Raw genomic sequence first — 16,189 nt, forward strand, 5'->3', positions numbered from 1 at the left:
TTCTTTGAGAGTCTCATACAGTAAAATTGACACCAGAAATTGACATTGCAAATGGTGGCATTCAAATGACAAAATGACATGAAGTATAAAGGTTAAATAACAACATAAATGGCCAGTCTGTGGTGAAATAATTATAAAATAAAGTTTCTGTGATTTTCTAAGGCACCAACCATTTTTATACCGAAGGGGGGGGGCCTGGGATTTTCAATGTCGCTAAATATTTTTTTCTGCTCTTTTTAAAATTATTGAATTTTTTTTCAAAAGCAATTTAATTATAAATGGCAGGTTTTCTTAATTTTTTTTTTTTTTTTTTTTTTGGTTAGTCAAATTTTTGATAAACAATAAATGGAAAATATTATATAAATATCAAGGGGGGACATTTGAAAGTAAAGACTCAGATAATCAGATATTGTATTCTTGTTAAGACCAAATTAAATTATATCAATTAGGCGAGAAGCAATCTGTGAGTAAATTCATGATTGCATATTATATCTAATTAAAATTCTTGCACACTTATATAGAAAATAAGGGGTGACAGGAGACAACCTTGGAGTATTTCTTGTATATTCATTGAAGGATGGTGAGAGTGTTTGACTGTGGATGACTTGGCATTTGGTGTTTTTGTAGAGTCCTTGGATAACCTTTACAATTTAGTACCTTCCAAAGTGCATTTCTGTTAACTATGCTAAGGCCTTCTTGAAGTCCACGAAGTTTATGTAGAGGGCTGATTGCCATTCTATTTACTCCTCGATGATGACCCATAATGTGGCAATTTAATCAATATATGATTGACTGCATCGGATTCTGGAGAATTCCTTTCCAGTTTTTGGTAGTTGTTCAGGTCGCCCTTTCTTTGGAAGCTTAATGTAGCTTAAACTCCACTTTTCAGGGATTTCGACTGTTTCCCAGATGTTTTCCAACAGGTCATGCAAGGTGATGTAGGGCCCCATGCAGGTCCGAGTGTCAACAGAACAGGTGAAATATTAATGTTCAGGCGGTAAACCCCAACAATCAATCAATCAATCAATCAAGATGTTGTAGGTTTTTTCTGGGTTGATCTTCAAGACCTCAGGTGGAAATTTGGTTCGGTCCTGGGGCTTTTCCAGTCCTTATTCGAAGGGCTTTTATGATTTCATCCTTCGAAATTGGGCCAGTATCAACATCAAGGTCTTCTCCAGGAGCATCTGAATATTTTCTCCATTTAAAAGTGGTCGATTTAGGTCTGTTATCACATTGCCATCTTTTCTTTCACTAGATTGGATGTGTAATGGTCTTTCTACCTGTCAGTTGGCATGTGATGTTGTACTCAGTTTTTGTGTCATTGCTGCCCATTACATCCTTTGCTTTTGAAGCGAGCTCGTTGATGAGGTTCTTTTATCCTGTCTGTTCCTTTCTCTTTACTTCTTTCTTAATGCTTTTATGTTCGCTCATCAACCATTCTTTCAGCAATCTTTTCTTGACCTGGTCAAGTTATAGCTTAACAGACCTATGCTTCTCAGTTGTCTCGATTGTATCGTCAGGTAACCATGGCTTGAATTCCTTAGAGAAAAAGTTCTTCTTGGCATGTTGTGTTATATGTGGATTTTACTCTTTCCAATTTTTGTCTACTGTGCCTCTTCCTTATATTATACTTTCGCCTTCTGATCTTGTCTGGTTGCCATGGCTATCCTGATCTTCAGTTTAGCCACCACAAGTTGATGATCAGATGCTATATCAGCACCTGGATAAGCTCTAATGTCTGTCATGTTCTTTCTCCATCTGGTGACTGTAATGTGGTCTATCTGATTTCTAGTTTTCATCTCTGGAAACACCTGGGTTGTTTTGAGTACCGGGTATATCCTTGTTAGGGAGTTGGAATGTCATACCTCCTATGACCATATCCTTCTAGGAGCAAAAATCTGCATTCTGAGTTCTCCATTTTCGTTAATGTTACCAATTCATTTTCCCGTGATGAGGTGATGAGTTTTCTCCCTGTGTTATCTTTTCAAACTTTGGCGTTCATGTCACCCATTACAATCAAGATGCCCCAAGTGTTGTTCAATCTAGGGTAGCTTGGAGCTGGTTGTAAAACTCTTTTTGTCTTCTTCCTCTACTACGTTGGTAGGAGCATAGCATTGAATGACTGTTACTTTTTGTATCTTTGACATAAATCTTGCCAAGATAAATCTTTCACTCACAGGATTTCATTCTATGAATGATGATTTCGCCTTCATGTTGAATGCGATTTCTATGCCATGTTGATGGTTGCCTTCCTCGTTTTGTGGTCCAGAGTACAATAGATTTGCCCTGAAGATAGTATGACCGCTGCAGATAATGTCCATCTAACTTCGTCCCAAAATATCAAGGTTGTAGTGCTCAGTTTCAATTGCAGCCTTGGCAGCTTTTCCGGTTTCATATAATGTCTCTGCGCTCCAGCTTGCAATCATTGAGGCAGTCTTAAGGGAGAAAAGTTTCATCAGTGGATGAAAAATTATAGTTAAGTGAAATCGAATGTATTTTGTAATACATATACACATATCACAAGTATTTCAGGAATGTTGCATTGGCTTCAGATCATATAGTGAAAATATTAATTAGTTTCATAATTAAATGTATTATGTAAAAGATGAATATATAAATAACTGCATATACATGTGATGATTTTATCTTCAACAGATAAAAAGTGCTATTGAGTAATATTAATAGTTTAATTGATCATGAAAGACGTGCATTATATATCATTGACCAGAGTCTGCTTTAGTGGTAGTTCTAATAGTTGAGAGTATTCAGGGTCATTAATTATATAAGACCAGTGCTTTCGAGATTGTGTGTAATGTTAGAAAGTATTTTTGTTAGAAATGTTAATAACTTTTTATTATTATTATTTTTTTTATTGACTTTAAGTCTGAGAGCACACATGCTGCTAGTGGGCAGCACAGGCTGTATATTTTGCAGTTGAGTAACTTTTTAATGAATTAAAACTTTTGAGATTGTGCAGTAGGCACATTGGACTACTGTTAAGTCTTAAGTGTCGTAAGGTTTCACTCTGTTCCATTTGGATTTAATTGCACTTTCTCTAAGAAATTTACTGAAGACTTAGATAACGTATAAGTAAATTAGAGTAGTTCAGGTTCTTATTAGCAATGTTAAATAACAAATGAAGTTGATTAAAAGACCCATTAAAGACAATAAAGCCATCATCTTGGAACTAATTATGTTGTGCTTGTTTGGGAACTTTTCAACCATAAAGTTAATAAGTTCTTACGCTTGTATGTCGCATATGTCCTCTCCTTTCCTTTTCTTTTTTTAAAATTTTGTTTCTACCTAAACTTTTTTTCTTATGAAAAACAGAATACGACATTTTTTTCACTGTTAAGCAACTTCATTTATTTTTTTCTTGCCACAGCAAAAATATTTTTTTTGTTTTTCTTCAAAGTGAAATTAATATTTTTTTTTCAAAAATATCCCAGGCCCCCCATCAGTATAAAAATGGTCGGTGCCTAATAGGACTAGTTTCTTCATATTGTTGAATAGACACAGTCATGCTGTTGGTCATGTGTTTATCACTTTTTTACCATGGCTGTGGTCTAAAGAGCTGTGTAGCATGTCATATTAGAAACATGGAATTTACAATGTTGTAAAAACTGTCATCACTGAAGCCATAGAAGGTAACAACCAATTGTACTTCTTGAAAAAGACATATTCTCATTAGATTGAAATTATCATCTTTATAGGAACCCCTGCTAAGCGACAGTTTGATTGCTATGAATGCCCAGGTGGTTTTAATTGCCCTCAGGGTACAGGAACAACCACACCTATCGACTGTAGTAAAGGATATTACTCTGAACCTGGCCAGTATGTCTGTCAACTTTGTGAAATAGGGTAAGGTTATGATAGAATGAGTTTCTTAGAGCTTCAAAAAATGAGATAAACTACAATAATTGCATGGATTAATTTCAATTTTGAATGATTAAGCACATTTGAAATTTAGTTCAAATTACATACACCACACTTTGTCATTATTTCAAACTGGAAGTCAATAGTCATTGTCTAAAAGTCATACTTGATATTGATATGAATACATTCTGAAGATTTGAACTCCAGCAGAAAAAATTGAAAATAAAAAAATTTTGGCGAGGGCCTTTTGTAATGGGGCAGGCAGGGATAAAAAATGATATGGGCTTATTATAGCTTGTTAGTTAGCTTTAATACAAAAAAGTAGTCAAATGCTTGAAAAGTCAAAAGTGTTGAATTGATCATATGTCTCAATGCAATTTTTAATGATGAGGTCATAACTTGCAACTACTGTATGTGTACTAATTTTTGTAATTTTTGCAGTGGAAAAAAAATGGCAAAAAAAAAGTACCTGCCAAATTAATTTGCATTGCTAAATATTACCTAAATATTGGTGACCGCTAATATGTTCACTTGACAGAATCTGTGAAAATCAATAACCACCAATGGAGAGGGGGCGATAAAAGGTCTTATTTTCCTAAAATTCTGCTGAAAATTAACCATAAAGTATTGAATGATTGTCAGTTGTGAATTTGGAGACTTGAATCCATCTTGATAATTCTTGCATAGAAAGGGCGAAAAAAATGCTCAACCTTCATAAATTTTTGTCACTTTCTTGTCATATTTTTGGCAAGGAAATGGTGTCCACATCCCAGAAACAACTTCATATTTAGTGAGAATATTCTTTATTACATAGTTCATCATATTTAAAAAAAACATGAAGTGTTGTTTCTTGGGTGTGGACATACAACAAAATTTATAGTTCTCAGCAGTTTTTGCTAAATAAAGTAAAATTGTGGCACCATTATGATGTCATTACAATGAACTAATGCCACAAAATATTACTTTTCCTTATATTTATATACTTTACTATGGTAAGAACAACTTTTAGCTTTAAGTTGATATTTTTAGGCCATATTCATCGCCTAATGCCCCTACACCTTTAATACATTTAGTTCAACTGTACCCATTTTGTTTTCTGTCAAATCTATGTATAGGAGAAACAAAGGAGAGTGGATTTCTAGATTTAAAGCACATTTCAAAGCAATTTTTTCTAAAGAAAAAATCAATGTACTGATGGATATTTATGTTATTTGTTTTTTTTTATATTTCAGACACTATTGTGATAATAGTACAACATCAGAAGAAGCTATGTTAAATGATAAGAAATGTCCAGCAGGGAAATATTGTTTGGCAGGTCTGAAAGATGTTACTGAAGCAACTGACTGTACTATTGGAAAATATTGCCTTGAAGGTAGGAATACTGTGTACTGAAAGAGTAATGAAGGGTACCAAGGTTTATTCTAAAGAAAAACTCAGTATACTGATCGATTGTTATGTTATTCAGTTTTTTATTTCAGAGTATTTCTGTTACTAAAAATAGAACATAGGGGTCAGATTGCAGTTTTTTGCAAATAACTCAAAAATCGTTGCCTTTAGCAAATTTCTGGCTAAGTAAAATTGTTCAGCAGCATGAGATGGACCTATGCCAAAATTTTCAAAACGATTGGTCAACTGATGTAGGAGTTACGGCTCCTGAAACAGTTTTTTTTTGCATTTGTCGCATGTGCAACTTTGAAAATCTTCTTCTCAAAATCCTTTGCACAGAATTCAAAGAAAGTTGGCATTTATGTTCCTTAGGGTATCCAACACAAATGACTGTTGGGATTGTTGATTCATGAAAAAACATTGCCGTCATTACTAAAAATAGAACATAGGGGTCAGATGGCAGTTTTTTTGCAAATAACTCTAAAACCATTGCTTTTACCAAATTTCTGGCATTGGGTAAAATTGTTAAGCATCATGAGAAGGACCGATGCCGAAATTTTCAAAACCATTCATTGATTAATGTAGTAGTTATGACCCCTGAATCAGTTTTTTTGTTGTTTTTTATTTTTCACATGTACAACTTTGAAAATCTTCTTCTCTATAACCATTTAAGATCATTGAATGAAAATAAGCATAATAGTTCTTTAGTGTATTGTGCTCAAAATGACTGTTGTTATTTTTAATCTGTGAATAGATATGGTTGCCTATACTAAAAATGAAACTTAGGGGTCATGAGACAGGTTTTTGAACAAAATTCAAAAGTTGTTGCCTTTAGTAAAATTCTGGTTCAGGTCATGAAAATGCTATGAAAAGCATTTCCTGCATTTGACAATTTAATTAATTGATTTTAACTTAGCCTGTCTCATTCCTCAAGTTTTTCAAATAAGCAAATGGTTAACCAGGTGAGTGATTCAGGCTCTCTTGAGCCTCTAGTTCAATTTGTTTTGCAGTGATTTTTATGTTTTTGACTTTACTTCTGTCTTTTTTCAGCGATAAAAAATCAGATCTTTGTTTTACATGAGTTACCAAATTTGTAGGAAGATTATTAATTATTTTCTGAATAATTTTATAACAAAAATAAGATAACAGCAGCTATGGGTTAGGTTCTAATGTTTAATGGTCTACATGTTTTTCCCCTGCTTTTAACAAAAAATCATAATGTATTCGATATTCTTATGTTGATATTTTATTATTTTTAAGCCACTGTTGAGGAAACAAATTGCCCAGTTGGAACTGTAAGAAAGACAGTTGGTGCTGCTGCTATAACCGACTGTGCACCATGTGATGCTGGATACTTCTGTGTTGAAGGCTCATCAACACCAACGGGCGAGTGTGAGAAGGGTTACTATTGCCCGACAAATATTATTAATACCTACGGTGCATTGCCATCTCTCATTGGATCTTATGGTTCAAGACAGGTACAATTATAGTTATTGCTTCAGTGAACTCCTGGTGTAGCACACTCACCTCATATGCTGGAGGTCATGGGTTCAATCCCCAGCTGAGTCATACTAAAGATTTTAAAACTAGTAGTCATTGCCATGATGATAGTCATTTTACTTACTTTTTAATGTGATATCAGATCAGCTGTATTTTGAAAAACCTGACGAAATTTTCCATCTGGTCCATTTACACATTTTTGAATAAATTCTTTCCAATATCTGTACACTAAAGATTTTACTTTACTCCTATAATAGAAATAAGAGAATTGGAAAACTGTATCTACAAAGATATGTTGGTGCAGAGTATAGTCTATCTAGTATATTGTTAGCGTACATCTTAGCAAGCTCACTCACATTTATGCTATCTTTATAATGCAGAATATTTTGTTGTAATCTATCACTTAATTTATTAAACAACATTCCTGATGGTCTCATGGTAGAGTTTGGATTGTGAATTTTGACCCTTGGTAGAGTCATGTAAAAACTTTTAAGTTCAAGTGTTTGTAAGAATCAGGCAAAATGGGAAAAATCAGAAATATGCATATCAAGACCCCTTCGATCTGACAATATAATTTCACTCAAGGATGCTTTCACTATTTGAAAAAACCATTATTTGATCTCAGCATCAATGGCTTTGCCCAGAAATTTTTCAATGGAATGTAAGAAAAATGAGGTTTATGACAGAGTTATCTGTCCTTGAGATGTTCATTTTCAGTATATTTCAATGAAACTACAATTCATTGCACCAACATGATATGGAAAATATTGTCTTCTTCTTCATTCTAATGGTGCAGATAGTCAAACTACACTATCAAAATGATGGTTTATTTCGTACCATGTTTCACCCAATGTCTGATTCCTACCAAGCCGTTGGCATATAGGGGTCGAAATATTGTGTCTGATTTGGGTGACATACTAATTGTTGCCTTTTGTTATTGTGAGCTATCATGATAAAATTATGGCCTGCATGTCAGACTAGTGCAAAGCAAGGTTTGTTCTATTATTAAAACATTCTTGACTTGAAATGCTTGATTTATATGTATCAGCCACAGTGTGTAAAACTACATTCCCTCATCATTTTTTAGGCTCAATGTCCAGAAGGAACATTTACCAATGTGACAGCCACACCAGATTTAGCTAGCTGTATAGGTTGCCCAGCCGGCTATTATTGCCCAATTGCCTCCAGTGAACCAACCCTGTGTGACCGTGGGTATTACTGTGTAGCTAACTCTGCCAAACCAGAACCTTGCCCTATAGGAAGATATGGCAATGTATCAGGTTTGTAAAGAGTTGTATTATAGGCTGGTTTTTAATTGGTTGATTTTGGTAATTAATCTGTTATTGATTAAGACTTGTAACCATGCTACCAAATGTTAATGGAGAAGGTTTTAGAAGTTTGTTGTTATACTGTTATACTGTTATACTGTTAAAAGTTTAAAAAAAAATTGGTACTTTTAAATTTGCCTGATTAAATTGTTTATAAAAGATAAAATTAATAAAAAAATAAACTATACATAGCAACTAAAAACAAAACACATAGAAATTGAATAAACAACTGTAACATCACTAAAAATGAGGAGAATGGACAAGGTGCACTGATAGGGTAATCGAGGGATGTTATTGATTTTGCGGAACTACTTTCTTTGGAGAGTTATCCTCTCTGTGACCCATATGCACTTGTGGGGTAATGTAGTGTTATTTTTCTCAAGTTTAATGATGATATTTTTTTCCAGGACTGCCATCTTTGGAGAGTTGTCCCCTTTGTGACCCAGGACAATACTGTGATGCACCAGGTCTCCTACAACCCAGAGCTCCATGTGATCCAGGATATATCTGTATTTTAGGGGCAACTTCATCAGCTCCAACAGATGGCACAACTGGTGCATTATGTCCAGCGGGAGGTTATTGTACTTTAGGTAGGTTTAATGACGTTATGTCATACAAGTTTATGTGCAAAGATAATATTTAAAGTCATAATCAAGGATAATTTTTATTCACAACTTAAGCATTCATAAGTTTATACTGACTGATGTTCTAAGTTGTTAATGAATACTTCACATCTGTGCCACAGAAGTTTTGGTTTCAAAGATCAACATATTAAACTGTAGATGATACCACCTAATTACTTTTTTATCACCAAGAGAAAATCAAGTAACCAACTCTCACTTATTTTTAAGCTGCATTAGCAGTTCATGAATTAAGTTCTGCATTGTTTTTATTATAATCCATTGTATGTAGATGGTTTCAAGAAAGGGATACTGTTTGATTGTTGTTAGAGAATAAGATTCTCTGTGGAATATCCGTGTAAATGTAAAATTATGCTAATGGTTTTTTTGTATTTAATTATTGCAAAATATTTGTAAGTGAATTTACTGTTACTTAAGTTTTGGTTTAAAACATTTTAATATGATTCCTTACATGTACAACGTAATTGTCTCTTTAAAACATGTATTTGGTAGACTGCAAAAATTTCGGTTGAACTATTGTATTTAAAGGGAGCTAACCCAATTCGTTTTATGACACCAAAAATGAAACAAAATGATTGAGAAAATCCAATTAATTATTTCAATCCCATATGCTGTGTACTTGAAAGTATTATGAAAACAAATTCTGTCAATTAAAATGTGGTTTTTTTTGTTGTTTTCAATTTTTCTTATTGTTATATACATGTGCAAGAAATAAGCCTGATCCCTTGTGTATTTTCGAGAAAATGATATTTATTGTGAATTTTTTTAAGATGTGAGCTTAACTGAGACAGATATCTTATAAATAATTTATTTGACACTTTTTGAAATATGAAAACATACAAGTAAAATATCATGAAGTAAACAACTTGTTCTGATGATGTTACACTAAAATTTATAGAGCTCTTACATCAATCAGGAGATAAGTGTGAAAATTGTGAAGAAATATTAATTCTTCTCTTTCTTATTTTCAGGATCTTTTGAAGCCAAGCCATGTCCTATGGGAACCTACAGTAATGTTTCCGGAGCTGTTAATGACTATGACTGTACAGACTGTGACCCTGGTTACTATTGCTCCTCAGTTGCTGGCGGAGAGCCCACTGGAATGTGTTGGGGTGGACACTTCTGTAATGGTAGTGCCAAAGTTCCATACCAATGGGAAACTGATCCAGGTAATTATTGTTGTTATAGAAGGTCATTGCTTGATTTCTTAAGGCCAAAAAAAAATTCATCGTGTTTTAGGTTTCCCCTTCCTATTGCCTTTTTAACACTGATCCAAAACATTTTATTGTTGATTGTTCCAGTAACAATTTTTTTCATTTCAAAAAAAAAATTTTTGTGTTTTAAAATGTTTTAACTTGTTAACCTACCCATTTTTTTTTAGGTGAAATAGGAAACACACAATTATTTTGGCCTAAAATATAATATTTTGGTATTGCTAAATTTGACAGATACCAACTGGTGAACTAAGTAGTTAAGTCCAGAATAAATATTTTGCCGAACTTATTTTGGCATTTTCAGAAAGAAAACTTATATGTGTCAAATATAGCACCCTACAAAAATTACCTGCTATACAGTAATTTGTGTTTTTTCTTCACATCCTGACATTTACTGCTAATATAATTTTTCTTTTTACTGTTTTGCACTGATAAAGAAGAGAGTAAATCATTAAGAGAATTTTACAGAATAGTGATAACTAAACATGATCTTTCTTTGCAGGTCATTTCGCTATAAATGGATCAACGGCCCAAGAAGAATGTCCCATTGCCACGTTCATGCCTTATCATGGCTATGCTGAATGTTTTGAGTGTCCCCCTGGTGGATACTGTCCTAATAAGGCTATGACAGAATTCTTTATTTGCCCTGCAGGAAAATATTGTGCAAATGGAACATATGTCCCATTGGATTGTCCTCCTGGAACATTTTCGGACAGGTGAGAATGAATTGTTGCATAAAATCTAAATATCATTTGCAGAAATACATAATAAGTTCAACAAATTATTATGTCAAAGATTTTTGCATATCTTTTTCACAAAAATATTTTTACTGGAATTCTTCTTTAGAACAAAACAAGCCTCAAATATTGCAGCTAAATTTAAGTTGAATTCTACTGTGAAAAACTAGGGGAAAATTTCCTGTCAAACTTTGGACACCACCATTTTACACATCAGCTAGTCAGAGTTTATCCCATAATAAACACTATTCAGAGGACAATAATGTAATTGAGATTATAAGTCTTGTTAACTCTCCCATCAAACAGTTAACATAAGCTGTTATCTGAGTTTAAGAGTCAGTGAAGTTCGAGAGGATGTTAGTTTAGTTTAAGCACAACATCAAGAAAATAATGCACTATGATAGAAAAATTGAACTGGCAAGTACTGGTAGTACATGTACTATTCTATGCTTATATCAGGAATGCTTCACTGCTGCAATGCATTTCTGCAGCACATAGAGTAAATTATTAATAAGACTTTAATATTTTAAAAAGGAACTGTGATGATAGCTTAATTTTATACCCTACAATTTTTGCAGAGAGAATATGACAGATATTGCTAACTGTACTGACTGTCCTGCTGGCTTCTACTGTCAAGATCGTGGTTCCGTAAATGTCACTGGACCGTGTAAAGCTGGTCATATTTGTTATGGAAATGCCTTGTCTGATGATCCTGTCTTCAACAATGACACAGCAGGAAACAAAACAATTATCACATACGGTGACACATGTCATCCAGGATATTATTGTGTGGAGGGTACTGCAGTAATGACGCCATGTCCCCAAGGAACATACAATCCAGACAGAGGAGGAACGTCACAGGCTGCAGCATGTCTGCCTTGTAAACCTGGGAAATATTGTAATGACACTGCTCTTACTGATGTGTCTGGTAGGTTTAAAGTTTTTAATAAGTGTACTTTGTCTAGGACTTGGAATGTTTATAGATATTCTTTAGTAATGAGTCTTTTAAATCATTTCTTCACTTAAGATGGTAAAGCATTGATTTTCCATAGTGAATTGGGAAGTAGTTTAAATCAAAATTTAGATGTATTATTTTGTCCTATAAAATCTGAAGAAAACTCTGAGAATATATAACTGCATGAAAAGATAAAAAACCTCTTGATATGTACCAAAATTTCTGATTTAATTGAAGCTTTGAACCCAAAAAGAATTCATTACTAAGGATACATAAATGGTTGAATAAGTTATGAAAGTATTAAAACTCGGCTGAAGTTTCTAGAAAAGCAGAGGACGCTTACCCTACCGGTGCACCTGGTCCATGCTCCCAGTTTTTAGTGGAGTCCGAGTTGCTCATTTACTTTTGTTACTTTGTATGTATGATTTTAGTTACTTTATGTTCTTTGTTGTGTATGTCTGTTTTCCATGTCTGGTCTTTATCCCTGGATTACATTATTTTGATTACTGCTATAACCTTGGTTCCCTTGATTACTCTTTCAAGTCTTTTTATATGTCCCTAGTATATTTATTGCTTCTGAAACACTAATATGAAATAAAAGGTGATTGTGACAACTGGCTGTACTCCAAACTCATTTTTTAAAATAAAAATTTCAAAAAAACATAGTTAAAATATGCCAGTAAATTCATTAAGCGTTAAAAAGAGAAAATAGATACCCATTATTTTATGGAGAGTATTACAATGCTTCTATTTTAGGTGGTTGTGCATGGGAATGTAATGAAAGTTTTTGTTTTCTAATCAGTGCCACTGACAACTGTGGTCAATTGTATCTTTTCTAATCAGTGCCACTGACAACTGTGGTCAATTGTATCTTTTCTAATCAGTGCCACTGACATTGTGGTCAATTGTATCAATTTATTACTGTTCTTTTCTAGGTGATTGTGCAGCAGGATATTATTGTACATCAGGATCATGGATACCAGATCCTGTTAATAGCACCGAGGGTGATATCTGTCCTCTTTATCACATTTGCCCTGAAGGAAGTGATGTTCCAAAACAATGTGACATTGGTTATTATGCCAACAACACAGGATTGTCATCATGTAACTTGTGTATTGCTGGATATATTTGTTATCCTGGAGTAGCTCCACAACTTTGTCCTCAAGGTGAGAATGAAATACAGTACAGGTCAGATGGTGTTTGTTGTTTTCACCTGCTCGAAGTGGGGTTTTAATATTGTATGGATTTTGTTTTTGTTTTCCATTTTAAATTGACTTGTCAACTTTTATTAGGGCAAGGGTGGGACTGTTTTGAGCATTAGAGAAAATATTGCCTACTTCAAATGATCCAGAATTAAAGAAATATTCTGAAGGTTATCTTAAAAGCAATATTTGACCCCCTGTGAAGATTTTAATATTGATATTAATATTTTAAATTTTGTTTTAATAAAGTAATTGAATATAGTACTCCATGTATGCATGAAACATAACAGTGCCATAAATGTAAGTTATGTAACTTTGTTCAGGTTACTACTGCCCTGCAAGTACTAGTGCCAACCAACTTAGACAGCCGAAGCCATGTCCTGCAGAGACTTATGGAAACCGTGAAGGGTTGGAGGCAGAGACTGACTGTACTTCGTGTGATGGTGGATTCTATTGTGAAACAACAGGTATGGATTCCCTTTACACTGCTGTATGCCTGGTTTGGTTTTAGCATCTAGTGTTATGTATACATGTGTTATAAAGTAATTAATTATTCTGTTTGGCAGGTTATTTCTTCACATAGAATTTGGTAATTTTACAGTAAAAAGGTATACAAAAATTTTCACATTTCTATTTATGGCAGGTGTACTCAGAATTTTAGCCTAGAGCAAATAGAATTTATCTGAGCGTTTTTTTGGACTATTTAACCAAAATTAACATCCCATCAAACACTATACAGTATTTATTAATAATCTGTATAAAAGAGAGGTTTTACCTATTGAAACAACCTAGACAATGCTAAATATTTTACCATCTGTAATATATATATATATATATAAATGTCTATATATAGCCTATCTGGCCGAGTGGTCTAGGGCGCTGGACTTTGTGCAGTTAGTCAAACTTGTACGACCCCAAATTATAGTAGATTTTATTGATCATATTCTAATTAGCAGTATTACAAATTTCAAATACCTAAAACTGGCTTCCTATTTCTGTAGTTTTGGTTTTGAGTATTCCTTGTATTTTTTTGGAATAAGATCCTCCTATTCTAATGCTGCTTATGAAAGGTTACTCCTTGAAACAATTGTACAGTATATCGAAATTTGCAATGTTTATATGATTGGGAATTTTTGTATTTTGTACTATACATGTGATACAAGATGTACTTAAGTTGCAACTCCTTTTCATAACATAAGAATGAATAAAATATAAACAACTCATTATGAATTCTTCTCTTATATGAAGAACATGGTGTCACTTTGATGTCATATTTCTCATTTAAAAACTGCCTGTTTTATTACACACTATTAGAAAGTCATAAAAAGAAAACATGACTTCAAATATAAGCTCCTTAAACCTTATGTTTACAGCATTGAAGAATGTAAGTGGACCCATATCTGCTGGACATTTCTCTAAGTTTGGTTCTGGAGTGGCGAACCCAGGTGATGACCCTGGTATAGATAGAGGAGTTTGTCCTAAAGGTCATTACTGTCCTCAACAGAGTGCTGCACCAATACCATGCCCTTCTGGGACTTATGGGTAAGTTGCTATGGAAATGACTTTTAATTACCAAAGGTCACTGCTGCATTCATCAGTGTTTTATCAATAGCATGCCATGAGTAACTTACTATTCAGTATTCAATATTTACATCATTATTTTTCAATGTATAGGGCTTCAATCAATTTTGGAATTTTGAAAAAAGTATTGTTTAAGACAATGAAATTTAGAGACCCTTTGTGGTTGAACAGGGGCTGTTTTTACCTCTCGTAGGTTACTATGGAAGCAGCTTTTACTTCAGAGGTGAAAAAATAACATTTTTTCTTTTTTAGATTTTCAATCAAACTACAGTCTGAAGGAGCATGCACATCCTGTGATGGAGGTTACTATTGTCCAAGCCAGAATATGACTGACAAGGGACCACAATGTTCCGCTGGCTACTACTGTAGCAGTAAATCTCCAGAATCAGATCCTGTCAACCAGACTTATGGAGATATCTGTCCTGCTGGTTAGTTTTTGGTTTCTACTTTTCCAGCAATTTTGGTGTTTATGGTACTGATGAAAACTTTTTGTGATGTGACTTAACTTACAGATCTCAATATGTAATAGTATTTATTTTTTGCGGCTGCTTATTTTGATTGATTCTGTCAAAAGAACATATTCAATTTTCATAGTTTCAAGAAATGATAAGCATTATATAGTGTTAGGATTTAATTTAGTGGGTACTATTTTTTGCACTATTTCGTCCACTGCAAAAATTTATCCATTGGCAGTAAGCCAACTATGTACGTTGTAATCTTGGCACAACACCACATTGCCTATAACTTCGTGATATGATTTTAGGCTTTGCCTATTGGGGACAGAGTTATTGGTTCTAAAACATCATTTAACTTAGTCACTAATGCACCTCTTTGTTGTGATATCACTTATGTCTCAATCAACATGAATAACTGCATACGTCATTTCTTAAATACATCACTACTGACTGAAGAATTTTAAGCTATTCATGTTTCAGAGCATCTCAATAAATAGGATGTTGCTAACACTCAGCTCCTGTTAGACTAAATAGGCTTTGCTAACATTTAAGGAGGTAGACCTAGGGTAAGGGAAATAACTCTTGAAATCAGTGATATGTTTGTATCATATTCAATTTCACCAAAACTTTCATTTGAAACAGAATGAAATTAATCCAAGTAATTTTGATGCTTACATGGGATTGATATATACAGCCAGAATACAAACATTCCAATTATTTGTAAGAGTTGTGTCCTTTATCTTAGGTCTACCTTCTTAAGGTTGCATATTTCTCTTATTATTCCTAATAAATATCTCAGGAGCTTTAATACATTTTGAATGAACTGAATTTATTACAGGTTCTTATTGTGTTGTTGGATCACAGGGCCCTGTGCCTTGCCCAGCAGGTTACTACACCAACCAGACTGGAATGGCTTCTTGCTTTGACTGTCCAGCCGGGCATTATTGTGTCGTGGGCACTTCTGTTCCTGAACCTTGCCCAATGGGATACTGGTGTCCAATCAACTCAGAATTGCCTAATGCCAATCCTTGTCCCACTGGTAAATACAACAACAACACTGGGCAAGATCAGGCAACTGACTGTATTGCCTGCCCACCTGGGTAAGTTTGTGTAAAAACTCTTGATTCTTCATTCCTTATAATTTAATTCTAGTATCAAAATCTAAGGAGTAAATTACCAAAAAATGTTGATGAAATCACAATCTCCTTACAAAATTTGGTATTCAATAATGATGTTCAGAAGATAGAATCTTTTCATTATCAGACAAACTGCATAGAAGCTAGAATAAATAAGATATGTTTTTATTCAACCATG

General features: G+C 33.8%; 1 protein-coding gene across 1 annotated transcript in view; it reads left to right on the plus strand.

The window, feature by feature from the left end:
* The window catches only part of LOC148600393 (uncharacterized), a 140,081-nt gene that overhangs the window by 36,403 nt on the left and 87,489 nt on the right, over positions 1-16,189 (plus strand). The window contains exons 23-35 of the mRNA XM_088557410.1: positions 3,714-3,861; positions 5,109-5,248; positions 6,523-6,740; positions 7,850-8,042; positions 8,498-8,680; positions 9,703-9,900; positions 10,448-10,661; positions 11,261-11,610; positions 12,573-12,803; positions 13,163-13,306; positions 14,213-14,381; positions 14,673-14,848; positions 15,714-15,975. Of these exons, the coding sequence (XP_088413536.1) occupies positions 3,714-3,861; positions 5,109-5,248; positions 6,523-6,740; positions 7,850-8,042; positions 8,498-8,680; positions 9,703-9,900; positions 10,448-10,661; positions 11,261-11,610; positions 12,573-12,803; positions 13,163-13,306; positions 14,213-14,381; positions 14,673-14,848; positions 15,714-15,975 (2,626 nt within the window). The remainder of the gene's footprint in view (positions 1-3,713; positions 3,862-5,108; positions 5,249-6,522; positions 6,741-7,849; positions 8,043-8,497; positions 8,681-9,702; positions 9,901-10,447; positions 10,662-11,260; positions 11,611-12,572; positions 12,804-13,162; positions 13,307-14,212; positions 14,382-14,672; positions 14,849-15,713; positions 15,976-16,189) is intronic.

The sequence above is a fragment of the Perna viridis genome, chromosome 13 (genome assembly GCF_037379345.1).
Source record: "Perna viridis isolate PV_CMFRI_1.1 ecotype Kerala chromosome 13, ASM3737934v1, whole genome shotgun sequence".
In the NCBI taxonomy this organism is placed as follows: Eukaryota; Metazoa; Mollusca; class Bivalvia; order Mytilida; family Mytilidae; genus Perna; species Perna viridis.